We start from the raw sequence: 13799 nt of genomic DNA, 5'->3' as shown, positions 1-13799 counted from the left end.
ACAGTCGTGGCTTGGGGGAGTGTTTTTACATCTGTTTGGCTGCTGTGCCATGGAGCAGACGTTTTATGGTATTTATGGTATAGAACAGGACTGCTGTAAATTAGACACACAACGAGTTTTAAATCTCTGCTGCCACTTATGTAGATTACATCTGTCGGACAGAGAGTGTAGAATCCCGTATGCTTTGGAGTTTACTCATTCAATATTAACTTCCTCCTAAGTCATGGAACGTTAATCAGCAAATTCAATGACTCAATAACAAGTGTTACACTGCCCTCATCTGAGCATCATTGGTATTACAACTGGCCAACAGCCACGTCTCTGGTAAACCCTCACGTTATCATCGTCTCTTAGTAACTGTCTATTACCATAAAGACCCATTAAAATGCCCACATGTCTGCAATAATTCACGGATATTTTTTTTTTTTTGCGTAATTCACTGACAATGCTGCTCATAAAAGGACAGACTTAAGGGTGACATACTGCTACACGTGACTTGGAGGACATTATTACACGTCAGATAAGTATTTAATTAATTTCAGTGTGACTTCTAGTTGCCTGCACGTGGAGGACGTGCATTTTGCCTCCATCAGACACCAAAGGCAGAGCGTTTGTCGCCGGTGTGTCGGTGTCACTCATGGCGCAGCATCACCTTCAACGAAACATGAACAAAAACATTAGAATCAAAACTGCTTGTATTTTCTGTCTTTACAAGGCTACTCAAAGAAAAGAATACACAGGCAGACAGGAGGGTACAAAGAAAAAACAGGTTTTCCAGGTTGCGTAAACAGGACTTCCTTGTTAGGGTTGCCATGGTTACTGCTGATGAGTGTGGCCCCTCCTCCCAAGTTAACGCAGCAAGTGCAGAGCTCAGTGAAATTCCAGCAGTGGCCCAGTTGACACTTGAACTCGTGAAGTCAGCGGGGGGACCAGGCCGACCCTGCCCGAGTCAGGCTCTTCCTCCGAGTCCTCGCCGCCGGTACGGAGCTCCCCTCCTCCGCTGCGAACGCACCTGCGCGCTCCGCAACTCAATTAAAAAAGTGCCGTGGTAGCGTGAGTATCGTAGCGTGAAGGGCTGTTCCTCATTAGCTGTCATTAACTGGAGTATGTGCGTGTTTAACTGGTGTGTGGAGCCTTGGGCTGGCACGGGGAGTCTCCCCACAGGGAGACGTGTGTCTGTCAGGAAGTTGGCTCATCGTCTTCCACGTGTTGGACTCCGAGCATCTCCTTTGCTCTCGGCCTCACCAGTCCGGGCTGCAGGCGCCGAGTTTGTAGGGCGACTCTCCGGGTTTCAAGAGAAATGTTTTACGAGCGCAACACGAACTTTTTTTGCTCCGAAAGTTTTTAGGGACTTGATAAAGGGGGCCGATGGCCGTGACTTCTCTCCAGGAAGTAGAGACATGTCAAGTATTTGTTGTGGTAATTTATCATTGCGTCATCTGAAGCGCGCGCGCGCGCGTGTGTGTGTGTGTGTGTGTGTGTGTGGGGGGGGGTGATAGTCTTTCGAAGAATTCTTGATGGTGACTTTCTCAGTTTAAATGGTTCAGAAAACGGAGTCCCTGTCTGTGTTAGAATGGAGCCTGAGAGCAGTGGCGACCTGGGCTTCATCCACTGCACCTCTAATATTCGATCAGGATGATTCTTTTTTGTTTTTTGTTTTTGTGGTGCTTTAAACGCAGGTTGACTGTAATTCTTGACCTCCTGTTTAAGCCAGCAGGTCTGAACGGGTGGGGCTCTGACAGCCGTTTCATGTCAAACAGGGGGGAAGATGAGGGGACGTGTGTTGTGGGCTCCAGTTGTTGTTGGTTGTGCTGAGAAGGAAAAAGAAAACCACGGGCGTTGTCTGTCTGTCTCCTCATCCAGTTTGAACCATGTAACCATGAACACTTGTGTGGCTGGAAGGAGCGCTGGCCCACTCACCACTCACTCTTACACACTGCTCGTCCCTTTACTTCCCCTTCTTGTTTCCTCTCTCACTCCTGTAAAAACAGCTGATGAATTGTAGTAATTGTTCCACAACCTCTACAGAATGACTTGCCACTTTCCTAATTTAATCTATTTGGTCTGATAAGATTTGGAATGTGACAAGAGTCGCAAGATTAAATTATCGATCCGCAGGCAAGTTAGCGGAGGGTTAACCCCAGGGAGGCGGCGTGGAGGTCATCTGGATTAGAGTGCAGAGATGAACCAGGCCACAAGGAGCTGAATGATTCTTGTGTGAACTCCTTTTGTCAGCTTGAATGTGAGAGATGTTCATTTCCACTAAAATATGATGCTCTGCGGCTTTAATTTTGTACGAGTTTACTCTTTCCTTGTGAGTTAGTCCTGTCTGTCACATTTTCCTGCTTCAGAGAACTTGAACATGATCATGATTTCAACTACAAGGCTGACTTATGTTGGCGTGAGTCCCTCGTCCCTCTACTCCACCTGCCTTTTCCTGTCCGTCCCACCACATGTCTCGATTAGCCAGGGTCAGCACACTCGCGCCGTCTGATGCTGCGCTCATCAATCGACTGAGCCAGCGATGCACACCAGCCTGCGGAAGGCAGTCTTCCAAACGAGTGCGTCTTGACCTTTAGCCTGCATGAAACCCACCAGAAAGTGAGCTGTATCAGTCAATAGTTCCCAGTAGACGGGACCCCCCTTCATCAAACCACAGCCCTCGCCTCAGTTTTGGCGTGACTCTCCAAGTGGCACGAATCTCAAAAGATGACATCTTCCCTGAACTGTAGAAGGGCAGCAGTTGCTTTTTTCAGTGCTTCACACAATGAGTCACGCTAACTGTATGTTGTGACAAAAAAAGATGCGTGGCAAGGCATGTATAAAATACATGTTTACATAAAGAAACATGCACTCGCTGGCAGTTTGGTTTGGAGAATTTCTCATAGAAAAGCAGAGCCTTGAGATTTCCTCGTGCCCGTTCATCTCGTGTACAATTATCCGTCCACGATGAGCTGCAGACGATGGTGATCAATCATTTTAGGTGCAGGACATGCTAAAAAGACACATTTGTATTCTTGGTAAATTACTGGACGTGTTTCACTCCTCCTGTCTTTTCCTCTCACTGTCTAATTAAAGAGGTGGTTGCTAAGAGATGGCAACGGGAGACATTAGTGAAAGCCTCTGATGCACAGCAGCCTGAAGCGCGACTTCTCCACGATCTCCCTCCACCTCACCTGGCTCATCTTAAATACCATGGCGACCTTTACTGCTCCCTGTGCCAGCATCAGCACCATGTCCAACACAGGAGCCCAAACTTCCCGGCGGAGGCAAGCGAGCAGTGGGCAGGCGGGAAAATGTGAGAGTGACCGGAGGAAGAGTGAGAACGGGCATGTGGGACCAAACACTATCCTGGAGAAAACTCACGAGTTCTTCCAGATCTGTGACATCGAGAACAAGGGCTTCATCACCCGCCGTGACATGCAGGTGAGGTGCTGCCTCTTGAATGACATCTGAAAGAAGTGTCAAGACTTGACTTTGTTGAATACAAGTAATAAAAGTAACAGCAGGGTGGTTGTTAACTTGAGAGGCATTCGAACCTTTTAAACAAGCACAGTTGGGCTTAAGTAGACGTACACAAGTATTTTACAGTGTCAGAGAGGAGTATACCACCGTCGGGCGTCGGTCACTTTCAGAGCGCTCTTTACTCACCGCAGTGCACAGGCTAGAACAGCCTGCACTCATTAATGCTGTTGACCAGGACACGGATGGAACACGTGCACCTCATTCATGATGGCATAAAGGAACTGAAGAGAGAGCGTGGTGAGAGCGTGCAGACGCTTTGTGCTACAACTCCTCCACCACTACCACATTGTTGTGCAGATGCACTTGCCACTCAAATATTCATCCGTGCTGTTGCTAATCCTTTGATGAAGCACTTGTGAGCTCTCACTCTGACGAGCATAAATACATTAAGTAGAAGCTTTGATCTGGTGTTTATGGTAATTGCTTGGAAATTAGAGGCTAATAGAGGAGGGATCCTGCTCCGGCCAGGAGCCGTCCTGTGTGCTGACGTCAGGGTCATGTTCTACCCAGATAACACACTTTACAGCAGCTCATCGTCTCCCGTGCGTGCTGTCCTGTCCGTGTCCCTCCCCTGGATTATATGGGTGGCCTCGGTCAACAATGGAGCAATGTAAACATGGCATAAAAACAAGGTGGCTGACAGAGGTGTGGCTCTGTTGGCTCTGTGTGAAAATGATCCAGCAGTTACTGTCGGGGTCAGAGGTGGTTCCCACTTCTTCATGTTTCTGTTAGCTGAACTCCATCATGAAGGAGCAGCTGCCGTTCATCCTTTCTCAAGATGTGTCTCAGTTTGCATATTATTTACTGCACTGGGGAGGGGGTGAGACCAGTCTGAGGCTCTGTGGCGTTGGGAGCGTGTGCATTAACAGACTGAGAAAGAAGAATCAGAGAATCATTGGCATTCTTCTTATTCGAGCTAAATTGACCTGGTCAGCTTTAAATCAACTGAGGGAAGAATCACCGACTTCTTTGCTCATGAATTCCGCTTCATGAATCGCCGTCCTCATGAGTCCAGCTCACCTGTACGTTTGGCACAAGACCTGTGCTGCAGAACCCCGAACAAACAGCTCCTCCACACAGCTTCTTACTCAGTGTCCCTGCAGGCTGTAGCTGCAGTTGTTGTAGACCCACTTTCAGCTTCCCTCCAGTAGGCATGCTGACTGCCTGTGTGTGTGTCAGGCTATCACAGATGTAACTTGGACGTTTTCAGATATGCACCAGTGCTACACTTTAAGAAAACAATGCCTCTGGACATTTCAGAATTGTGTAACGTGGTGTGTTGAGCAGAAAGCGCTCCGGCGCCTCAAGAGACCCTCAGCCCTGTCTGCAGGCGCCGCTACACGAGCAGTGTTTTGGTTCCAGGTTAGCAGCTTGCTGTCAGTGAACATACTGATGTCTATTTTATTATTGATTGTCTTATTGAGGGTAAAGTACTGATTTTCATTTTACTATTTTCCTTTGGTCATGTATGACAGTGTTAAATGTTTTTCAGTAAAGTAATTTATATCAGAAATTAGCCTTCCGAGGGCCTTTACAGGTCACATCAGTACAAAACTGGTGCACAGTAAACATAGAAAGGCTCTATTTTGAGTCCAGCACCAGCATTCACTCTGTCGGATGCACATCTCGGTAATCAGTGATTTTTAATTCTTTTTTTCTTCTTTTTTAAAAAATTTCTTTTGTAAAATCAATTTTGGGCTCAGAAACCCCCGATCAATCGGGCCCCAGACCAGAGATGCATTCACTTAATATTCAGCATCAGCAAGTTTGTTTTGGAACTGTCGAGCCTTCAGGTCGCAGACAGGAAGAAAGATGGAGAGGAGGAGACGGCTTGTGTCCAGCAGGTCAGGGAACATGTATCTATGCAGATAAGGGACAGGAGCATGTGACGAATGAGCATTTCAATGTTGGATGTAGTTTTTGTTTTGCACAATATTAGAAACACATTGTAGTATTTGTTGCAGTATTTTCAGATACCTTGAAACACTTGTGTTCTTGCCAATATCAGCTGTTTCTTCTATCAAACAGAGGCTGAACGGCGAGCTCCCCCTCAGCGCCGAGGAGTTGGAGAAAGTATTTAAGACCCTTGACTCTGACAGCAATGGATATCTCACCCTGGACGAGTTCTCCACTGGTTTTAGTATGTCTTTTATTTGTATACTTAAATCAAGGCGACTAGTACTCTCAGAAGTGGCCGTCTGAAGTTTTGATTGTGCACCAAAGCTCTTTATTTTTGTAGGTGAGTTTTTGTATGGCCAGAAGATTTCTGTTAAGGAGGCTGTGGACGTGAAACCCCCTCAGAAAAGTTCTCCGGAGGTTCTCTACCAGAGCCGGTGGGAAGAGAACCTGGCGACCTCAGACGACGACGAGGAGAAACATTTCTGCATGCTTATGGAAAGTCTGGGAGCCAACAGTGTCTTTGAAGAGTGAGTCCTGTGTGTGTGTGTGTGTGTGTGTGTGTGTGTGTGTGTGTGTGTGTAACTGGTGCTTTGCCCCAAGCTCAAACCAAGACAGATTTCATTAATGCCTGTGAATTGTATCACTGAAGAAGAGGCAAATGGACCTCATTCCTGTGAAAGAGAGGCAGGCTTGACAATAAGAGAGGAAAGATTTGACGTATTTGTTCCATGTTGAGAGCTGCAACCTGTGTTCATAGCAGCACTTTATATTGGGATGGCACTTTGCCAAGGTCGACACAATCACGTCAGGGACTTCGCCTGGGACCTTCATCAGCTGTGCAAACTAGACGAGACGTGGAAGTTTCCGTCGCTTATCAAAGTGGGTTCTGTGGGCTGCGTGGCTGCACAAACCTGAGCTCTGTTTGCATTTGAAACTTATGACCTTAAATTTTGTATTAAACAGTATTTCAGGATGTCTAATGGAATTTTCTATCCTGGCTGTGTAACGGTGTTTAATCCAGTGTTACTTGTTCAGTGGTAACTCCAGTTGAGGTCTGTGTCAGAGAGACAATGCATGATCTTATTCAGTGCATGGCTGTGCACCGAGGCCACCTCAACAAAACCAAAAAGTAAGTACTAGTGGAGGTGGATGTCAGATTTCCTGGTTCAGCGGGAGATGAAACATGACATTTCAAATCAGAGCACTCGGTGCAGCACTAACTTCTATTGATCTCACTCTGAGAAGATGGCACTGTAGAAAAAGTCCTCCAGTACATTCGACTTTCCTCAGCTTCTTCTTTTTGCAGTGGCACATCTCATTTTGTCATTTCTGTTGTTACACAGTTCATATATTTATCACTGCTCAAAGTATATTTTCAGCTTATTTCTGTCACTGTGTGACAGAGATCATTACTGCCTCCTCATAGGAATATCTGGGTTTATGCAACGCCACTGTAAACTATCTGTTTGTACTGTGCTGGGTTGAGGCTGTTGAATGTCCAGCTGATGCTCCTCCATCTGTCCCGCCAGGCCTGCTGAGGTGCGCAGTTTGTGGGCCCAGCTGCGCCGGGATGAACCACACCTTTTGTCCAATTTTGAAGACTTCCTAGCAAGAGTGACATCACAGATAATTGTGGCAAACCAGGAGAAGAGGGAGATGGAGAGCGCTCTGAGGAGGTCAGGAGATACTCCTGGTCACCTGATCAGAAGTCAGTGTGGAAGATTCAGAGAGCATCTGAGGACTCCACTGAAGAACGCTGGAATTATTTACTGTACATAAATCAAAGAAACAATTTCCATGTAGTAGAGCCACTCAATTATGACAGAAATATCTATTATTTTGGTCAATATTGACTTTTTGATTTATAATTTTAATGTGATCACTCCTTGACTGGATAGATGATTCTTGCTTGCTGGTTAGTTTTCCCTGTCAGAATCCTGAGCCTTCTAAGTTTCCCAGTGGGTGGAAGAAACGGACTCAGGTCTTTCTTTACTGCTCTTGAATCAAACTAAAGCTGACGCGGCAGTTTGGGCTTTTCAAGAGGAGCAAAAGTACACACCACTGTGGAGATTACGAGTGTGTGATGTGTAACACAAAAGCATCATTGTCAGACCAAATGTAGCGCATCAACCCTGTTATCTCTGATGTTTTCACAAGAATGGGAAGCCCAAATCACAAAGATGGAACACATGTATGCCCTGCTTCAGTGTGTGGGCATTAGCATGCCAGCTTTCAGGGCAAAAACAATGTGATCAACCAGGTGCTTCAGGTGTGCTGTCTAGGCAGTGTGTCGTGTCTATCAAACGATGAGATCTCACTTTACCCCTGCAGAAAAGCAGTAACGCATGATGACGAGATCCAACGCCTGTATGAGGAAATGGAGCAACAAATCAAAAACGAACGAGACCGAATTGTGCTGCAGGTAGAAAAACCGAACCTGGTTCTGATAGTAGCTGATTTTCTTTGTTTGTTCTGTCATATGTAGTGTTTGACTGCTCTCTGCCACCCCCATGCTTAGTCCCTGTGTTTCTTTTATTCCTGCACTAAAGGACTACAAGCAGTTCCTTTCTCGCAGTCAGGAGCTGGAGCTGCAGCTGACCAGTAAGGAGAAAGAACTGGAGCAGCTCTTTCAGAAACAGAAGAGGGTGAGTGAGACCGAGTGTGCAGCTGAATTTAATCTCATCTACATACGGTATCACTCGACTGTTAGGAAGACTAGCCTTGTTCTTGTGACTTCACATTCGCTTGATTTCTGTTTAGGTGGATGACTGGAACACTTGTGTAGGGGCACTAGGGTTCTGTGTAGAGGCACTAGGGTTCTGTGTCGAGGCCCCTGGGGTCTGTGTAGAGGCACTAGGGTTCTGGGTTAGGGCGTCATCACTCAAACCAATCAGAGAGCCTCGTGTCATTCTTTCAGGCCCGGGTTACACCTGGGCCTGGCGTGTTGCTCGTTCAGTGACACGTGTTTCAAATCAGGAGAAGAGAGCACTTCGCATCTGCAGGAACAGACCCCTTCATGCACCAGGTGAAGGTGCACAAGCATGGTCATCTAAGGGAGCAGCAGCAATCCACTGAAGCTAGTGGAGGTGGCGCAGGCCTGGGAGGAGGTGGCGCAGGCCTGGGAGGAGGTGGCGCAGGCCTGGGAGGAGGTGGCGCAGGCCTGGGAGGAGGTGGAGCAGGGCTGGGAGGAGGTGGAGCAGGCCTGGGAGGAGGTGGAGCAGGCCTGGGAGGAGGTGGAGCAGGGCTGGGAGGAGGTGGCGCAGGCCTGGGAGGAGGTGGCGCAGGCCTGGGAGGAGGTGGAGCAGGCCTGGGAGGAGGTGGAGCAGGCCTGGGAGGAGGTGGAGCAGGGCTGGGAGGAGGTGGCGCAGGCCTGGGAGGAGGTGGCGCAGGCCTGGGAGGAGGTGGAGCAGGGCTGGGAGGAGGTGGAGCAGGCTTGCTTGCAGACATTTAAAGCTAATTTGTTAAGTGAAATCAAATGGTGGCACACCATCTAGGCCTTTAGCTGGGGCTTTTATGGCTGCCAAACAATAGTTTTCTTCTCCTGCGTCTTTATTCTGTCTCCTCACTCACCCTAAGCAATTTGTTTTGTTTTTTTTAATTGCAGTCGTAGACTATTTATAAATGATTCTTCAAATCTGCACAGCCATCTTTGAAGTAGGATGTCAGTATGCAGACTTGCCAACCAGTTACAGGTATTATTAGGTTAACAATGCTCAATTTCATGGTTACCCAAGTGGACAGGCTGAGAATTCGACAATTCTCCAGTTTCATGGAGCAGTCTTTTGTCCAAAGGGACGTACAACACAAGAAAGAATTGAAACTGGGGGGAAAAACCTTTTTGATTTGATCTTCATTTATCTTGAACAATCAAACATATAAAATAAACAGTCTTGATACACAAGTGTATCACTGGTCCATAAAAAGGTACAAATAGATCAGTTTGAGAGCTTATCTTGCCCTTCCCTCCTTACAATTTAATCATCATTTATAAACGTGTGTGTGTGTGTGTGTGTGTGTGTGTGTGTGATTGAACGAATCAGAGCTTGCGTGATGTGCATATCCTTTTTTCAATATTTTTCACACATCTTTGTATATTATATTCTTTCTCTCTTTAAAATCCAACGGGTCTTCGCCCCAAAGTTCCTCTGGGCTCAGGCCCTAATTACAAATAATAAATCACAAGACAAAGTGCTTCAAGTTTGAGTGGCTGCAGGTGCTGCCATCTAGTGGCAGAAGTGCCAGTTTTTTGTTTTTGTTTGTTTGCTTCATATAATGTCACCAGAACTGACCACAGCCGATATGTTTCTGTCGACATGATACAGAAATGTCACACAGAAGCACTACCTTCTCCTCTGACCCCTGTGTGCAGCTGGAGCATCAGTGCCAGGAGCTGCACAGTGAACAGCATGTGACCAAAGTGGAGAATGTGAAGCTCAAGCGGACCAACGATGAGTTGGCCAGGGAGCTGGAGCACACCAGTCAGGAGCTGAGCCTGGCTCAGGAGCAGCTGAGTCTGCTGCATGAGCAGTCCACTCTGCTCCAGGAGGAGAAGGAGATGTGAGTAGAGCGTCTCTGGATGTGGGCTCATGAGCTCCTTTGGTCCGCCTGTGTTTCTTCAGCGTATGGCTGATATTATTTCACCTCCATTCACTGAGCCTCCCCTCAACTCTGTCTCCTCCGAGGGGAGGCCCGCCTCCTCACCCCTTGACAACCTCTGTCATAGAGTTAATAATAATGGCTGCGATGTTGTTGAACGCAGGGAAATATACCGTCTGACGGAGGGACTGCAGCGTGAGCGAGCGAGTCTTTTCAAGCAGCTGGACCTGTTGAGGTATGGATCAGTAGAAACGTGAAGGCAGAGCTGCGCACGCTTCACTCTTGACAGTATTATTACTGTGTTTCTGTTGCTCTAATACTCAAGATATGTGCATTGGAGGTTCACACAGTGGTACTGGGGCCTTTTTTAAACGTACTCTCTCTGTGCAATAACAGGTAATTTGATTTATACTACATGAGTCTAAACTTCTCTGTTTCAACATTTTGTTATGTATCTGCACACAAGTTATTGTGCCTGCCCAACTGAAACTTCTTTGCCACAGTGGCAGGTAACACTGATACACTTAACATACCCCTTAATTTTTATGGACTGTTTTCATGGATTTGAATCAGGCTTTTGTGCCAGTACCAGAAAGAACTTTTTTTAGAAGATTTTTAAGGGATATTGATGCTAGAAGTTGTAGATTTGAGTGTTTTTTAGATGTGAATAAAGCCTGCAGGGTAGTGCAGGATACATTTGCATTGAATGGAAAAACTTCTCTTCTCTCCACAGGGAACCATAAATAAACCCAGTGCAGTACATCTAACCCTAACCCTAACCCTTGATGGGTTTGGCGTGAATCTGTTCTCTGTGGTACTGATGTACTTTGTTTTGTAGGCGTAAGCTTGAGTAGCCTACACAGGGCAGACTGAATCAGTATCGTCTGGTCAGTCTCTCTTATTTTGCTGCACATGAAATGATGAGATGTGAAGTCTGGCTCACCACTTTCAAAGCCTTTTTTTTAAAGTTTTGAATGTTTGTTGACACTGAAGCCAAGTTTGTTTCACTCACATGAAAATACAGTTTATTCAAAGCTGTTTGAACACATCGCAGCAGAAGCGCAGCTAATTTACTCCGAAGAATCATTTTATGCTTTTCTATCAATTAGTTAAAATTGTTCTCTCTGTGTGTAAAAATATATGCATTCACACTTATACGTGTGTGTGTGTATATATACGTGTGTGTGTATATATGTGTGTGTGTGTCTATACGTGTGTGTGTATATATGTGTGTGTGTATATATACGTGTATATATACGTGTTTGTGTGTATATATACGTGTTTGTGTATATATACGTGTGTGTGTGTGTGTGTATATACCTGTGTGTGTGTGTGTGTGTGTGTGTGTGTGTATAAGTATGTGTATATACAATATTGTAATGCTGGTTTAGAGATGTGGTGGTCTTGTCCCTATAGTTCAAGAGCACATCTTCAGTCAGGAACTCAAACTAAAAGGATGAAACATGGAGGAAACTGTGCAACAGTCAAGTCTGTATAAAAACAGATACTTTCTCCTCAATGTGTCTGTCTTCCAGAGAAATGAATAAACATTTACGGGATGAAAAAGACATCTGCTACCAGGTATGTGCTGTCTATCAAAGACATGCCTTCCCTGTATTCTACATTCAGATGAGCCGCGTCCACGATGCTGCAGTACCAATAGAAGCTTCCTCTTTATGGCTTTGCAGAAACCACATAATTCTAAGAAAATGCCAGTTTTGCAGCAGAGTCCAGTCAGTTGTGGGAAACACACAAACGTCCTCAAAAGGTAAAACATCAAGTCATGACTGTATATCCATTTCCTTCCTCTTATCCTGTTAAGGGTCGCGGGGGGTGGAGCCTATCCCAGCGGCTTTCAGGCGAGAGGCGGGGCTCACCCTGGACAGGTCACTCGTCCAAGTCATTATATGGAATTCCAATTTTAATGTAATTAAAAATGTATGAATTGGACAAACTGCAGTATGTGTGGTATATAGCTCAGTAGGTGTCACCGACTGTGGATCTGTTTTCATTTGTACTGTGTCTAATGGAATGTTACTTTGTATCTGGAGTGTGGAGGTGGAGGGTCTCGGTACCGGTGCAGTGCAGAAACTAGCTAATGCGTCGTGCCAGCCCTCTTGCCCAGAGTTGCCGAGGGGGCACCTCCAGAGGATCATCTCCATCGAGGAGGACCACCTCCCACACTTGCTCCAGGATGAGAGCCAGGCCTACGCGCTCCTCCAGGCGTGTAGTGAAGCTGACGAAGACTCTGACTCTGAGGAGAACATAGACTTGTCGATGAGCGATATCATTCCTTGTGCATCGTCTGTCCAGCCGCAACAATCAAAGGGAAATGGGGGGACAAGTGAAACGCCCACGTCTCCAAGGGGTCAACCAGTCGGCAAGGAGACCAGCATAAATGTAAGCGTCAGTCCTGTATATGAACTTTACACTCAGCGCATCTATAAATGCAAACCTTTGAGACGGGAGGATTCAGGAGATATCACCTTAAAGATTTGTTCCACGTACTCAAATTTTGTATTTCTGCCAAGTTTTGTCCACAAGTGGGTTCTTACCACTTTTATCCAGCATTTCTTATTTGCATATTTAATTCATTCGTTGCACAGGTGCAGAATATCAAGATGGCAATTATGTTTTTCATGGTGATGGGTCAGTTGAAGGTCATCCCTGATCCTCATTTGTCACATCACAATGCCACAGATGTCGCCAGTCCACAGGGAGACACCGAGCTGCCTTGTCAGTGAGCAAATTCGGCTCCACATCCAATTGAGGACATTCGAGCAGAGGCTGTGTCACGACACCTGTTCACGAATGAAACGCGCATCTGCTGCCGCCACCAAATGTTGTCATCTGAACACGTGGAAAATATCTGCACAGTTTAGAGCCAGTTGAGAGAAGCTGGCTTACATGCCTGCTGTTTCCACAGAGGCCTTGATCCTACCTGATGTAGGACAGCGACACATGCTTACTGTCATGGAGATTTCTCCACAGGTCAATGCTGTTTCAGCTCTCTTGAAGACAGTAGACAACATCTATGGCGTCATGTTGGTGAGCACTTTGCTGGTATTAATGCTGTCTGCAGATGGCCTCATGGCGCTGGTGGGTTCATGGTCTGGGGTGGACATGTCATGGACAGCAGTTCCAGCTGCAGATTATCTAAGAAACATGAGCAAAGTTGGACACGGGGATGAGATTCTGCTCAGTCTCATTGGCGTTCCCTACGTCTACCAACATGATGACACCTTTGAGCGCGACAGTGCTCCTCAGGTCGCTCGGTCGTAGTTGAAAATAGGTCTCCCCTCCAGTGGCTTGCTGTTCACCTGACATAGCTGCCATTGAGCATCTGTGGGACATCATGTACGTCAGCGTGTCCCTGGTCATGTACCTCAGCGTGTCCCCGGTCATGTACCTCAGCGTGTCCCCGGTCATGCACCTCAGCGCGTCCCTGGTCATGTGCCTCAGCGCGTCCCTGGTCATGTATGGCAGCCTGTCTCTGGGTATGTCAGTGTAATTTGCATTGAGAGCTGTGCAGAGTTCACTGATATCCTAGGGACATGCTGGCATACGTGACCAGGAACACGCTGTCGTACATGACCAGGAACACGCTTGTTCCTATGGAGGAATGCAGCGGGTTCCAGAGGTTCAGTCATCTCATTGGTTGTGTGTGAAGCAGATGTACTTTTCTGTGTTATGACACACTAATGGTGGATACACACCATTGAAACAGAAGGCTTAAACACTGACCTGCTCTGTCTTGGTGTTGCTGGTATCGTGGTTTA

General features: G+C 46.6%; 1 protein-coding gene across 5 annotated transcripts in view; it reads left to right on the top strand.

The window, feature by feature from the left end:
- Window positions 1–836: 836 nt before the first annotated feature.
- The window catches only part of cracr2aa (calcium release activated channel regulator 2Aa), a 20004-nt gene continuing 7041 nt past the window's right edge, over window positions 837–13799 (top strand). For 2 of the 5 annotated variants that reach the window (XM_086208159.1, XM_086208163.1), the window contains exons 1-12: window positions 837–979; window positions 3079–3426; window positions 5554–5665; window positions 5765–5951; window positions 6954–7100; window positions 7756–7846; window positions 7974–8069; window positions 9794–9981; window positions 10184–10255; window positions 11556–11601; window positions 11709–11788; window positions 12072–12420. In XM_086208159.1, the coding sequence (XP_086064285.1) occupies window positions 3127–3426; window positions 5554–5665; window positions 5765–5951; window positions 6954–7100; window positions 7756–7846; window positions 7974–8069; window positions 9794–9981; window positions 10184–10255; window positions 11556–11601; window positions 11709–11788; window positions 12072–12420 (1668 nt within the window). In that variant the 5' untranslated portion in view covers window positions 837–979; window positions 3079–3126. Of the gene's footprint in view, window positions 1054–1109; window positions 1420–1486; window positions 2984–3078; window positions 3427–5553; window positions 5666–5764; window positions 5952–6953; window positions 7101–7755; window positions 7847–7973; window positions 8070–9793; window positions 9982–10183; window positions 10256–11555; window positions 11602–11708; window positions 11789–12071; window positions 12421–13799 lie in introns of those variants that run through there. The other 3 variants (XM_086208160.1, XM_086208162.1, XM_086208161.1) reach the window with 3 other exon arrangements.

Source organism: Aulostomus chinensis, chromosome 7 (genome assembly GCF_037954235.1).
Source record: "Aulostomus chinensis isolate RoL2024-O1b breed Wild chromosome 7, RoL_Achi_v1.0, whole genome shotgun sequence".
NCBI classification, from domain to species: Eukaryota; Metazoa; Chordata; class Actinopteri; order Syngnathiformes; family Aulostomidae; genus Aulostomus; species Aulostomus chinensis.
This window is presented reverse-complemented; position numbering and strand designations above follow the sequence as displayed.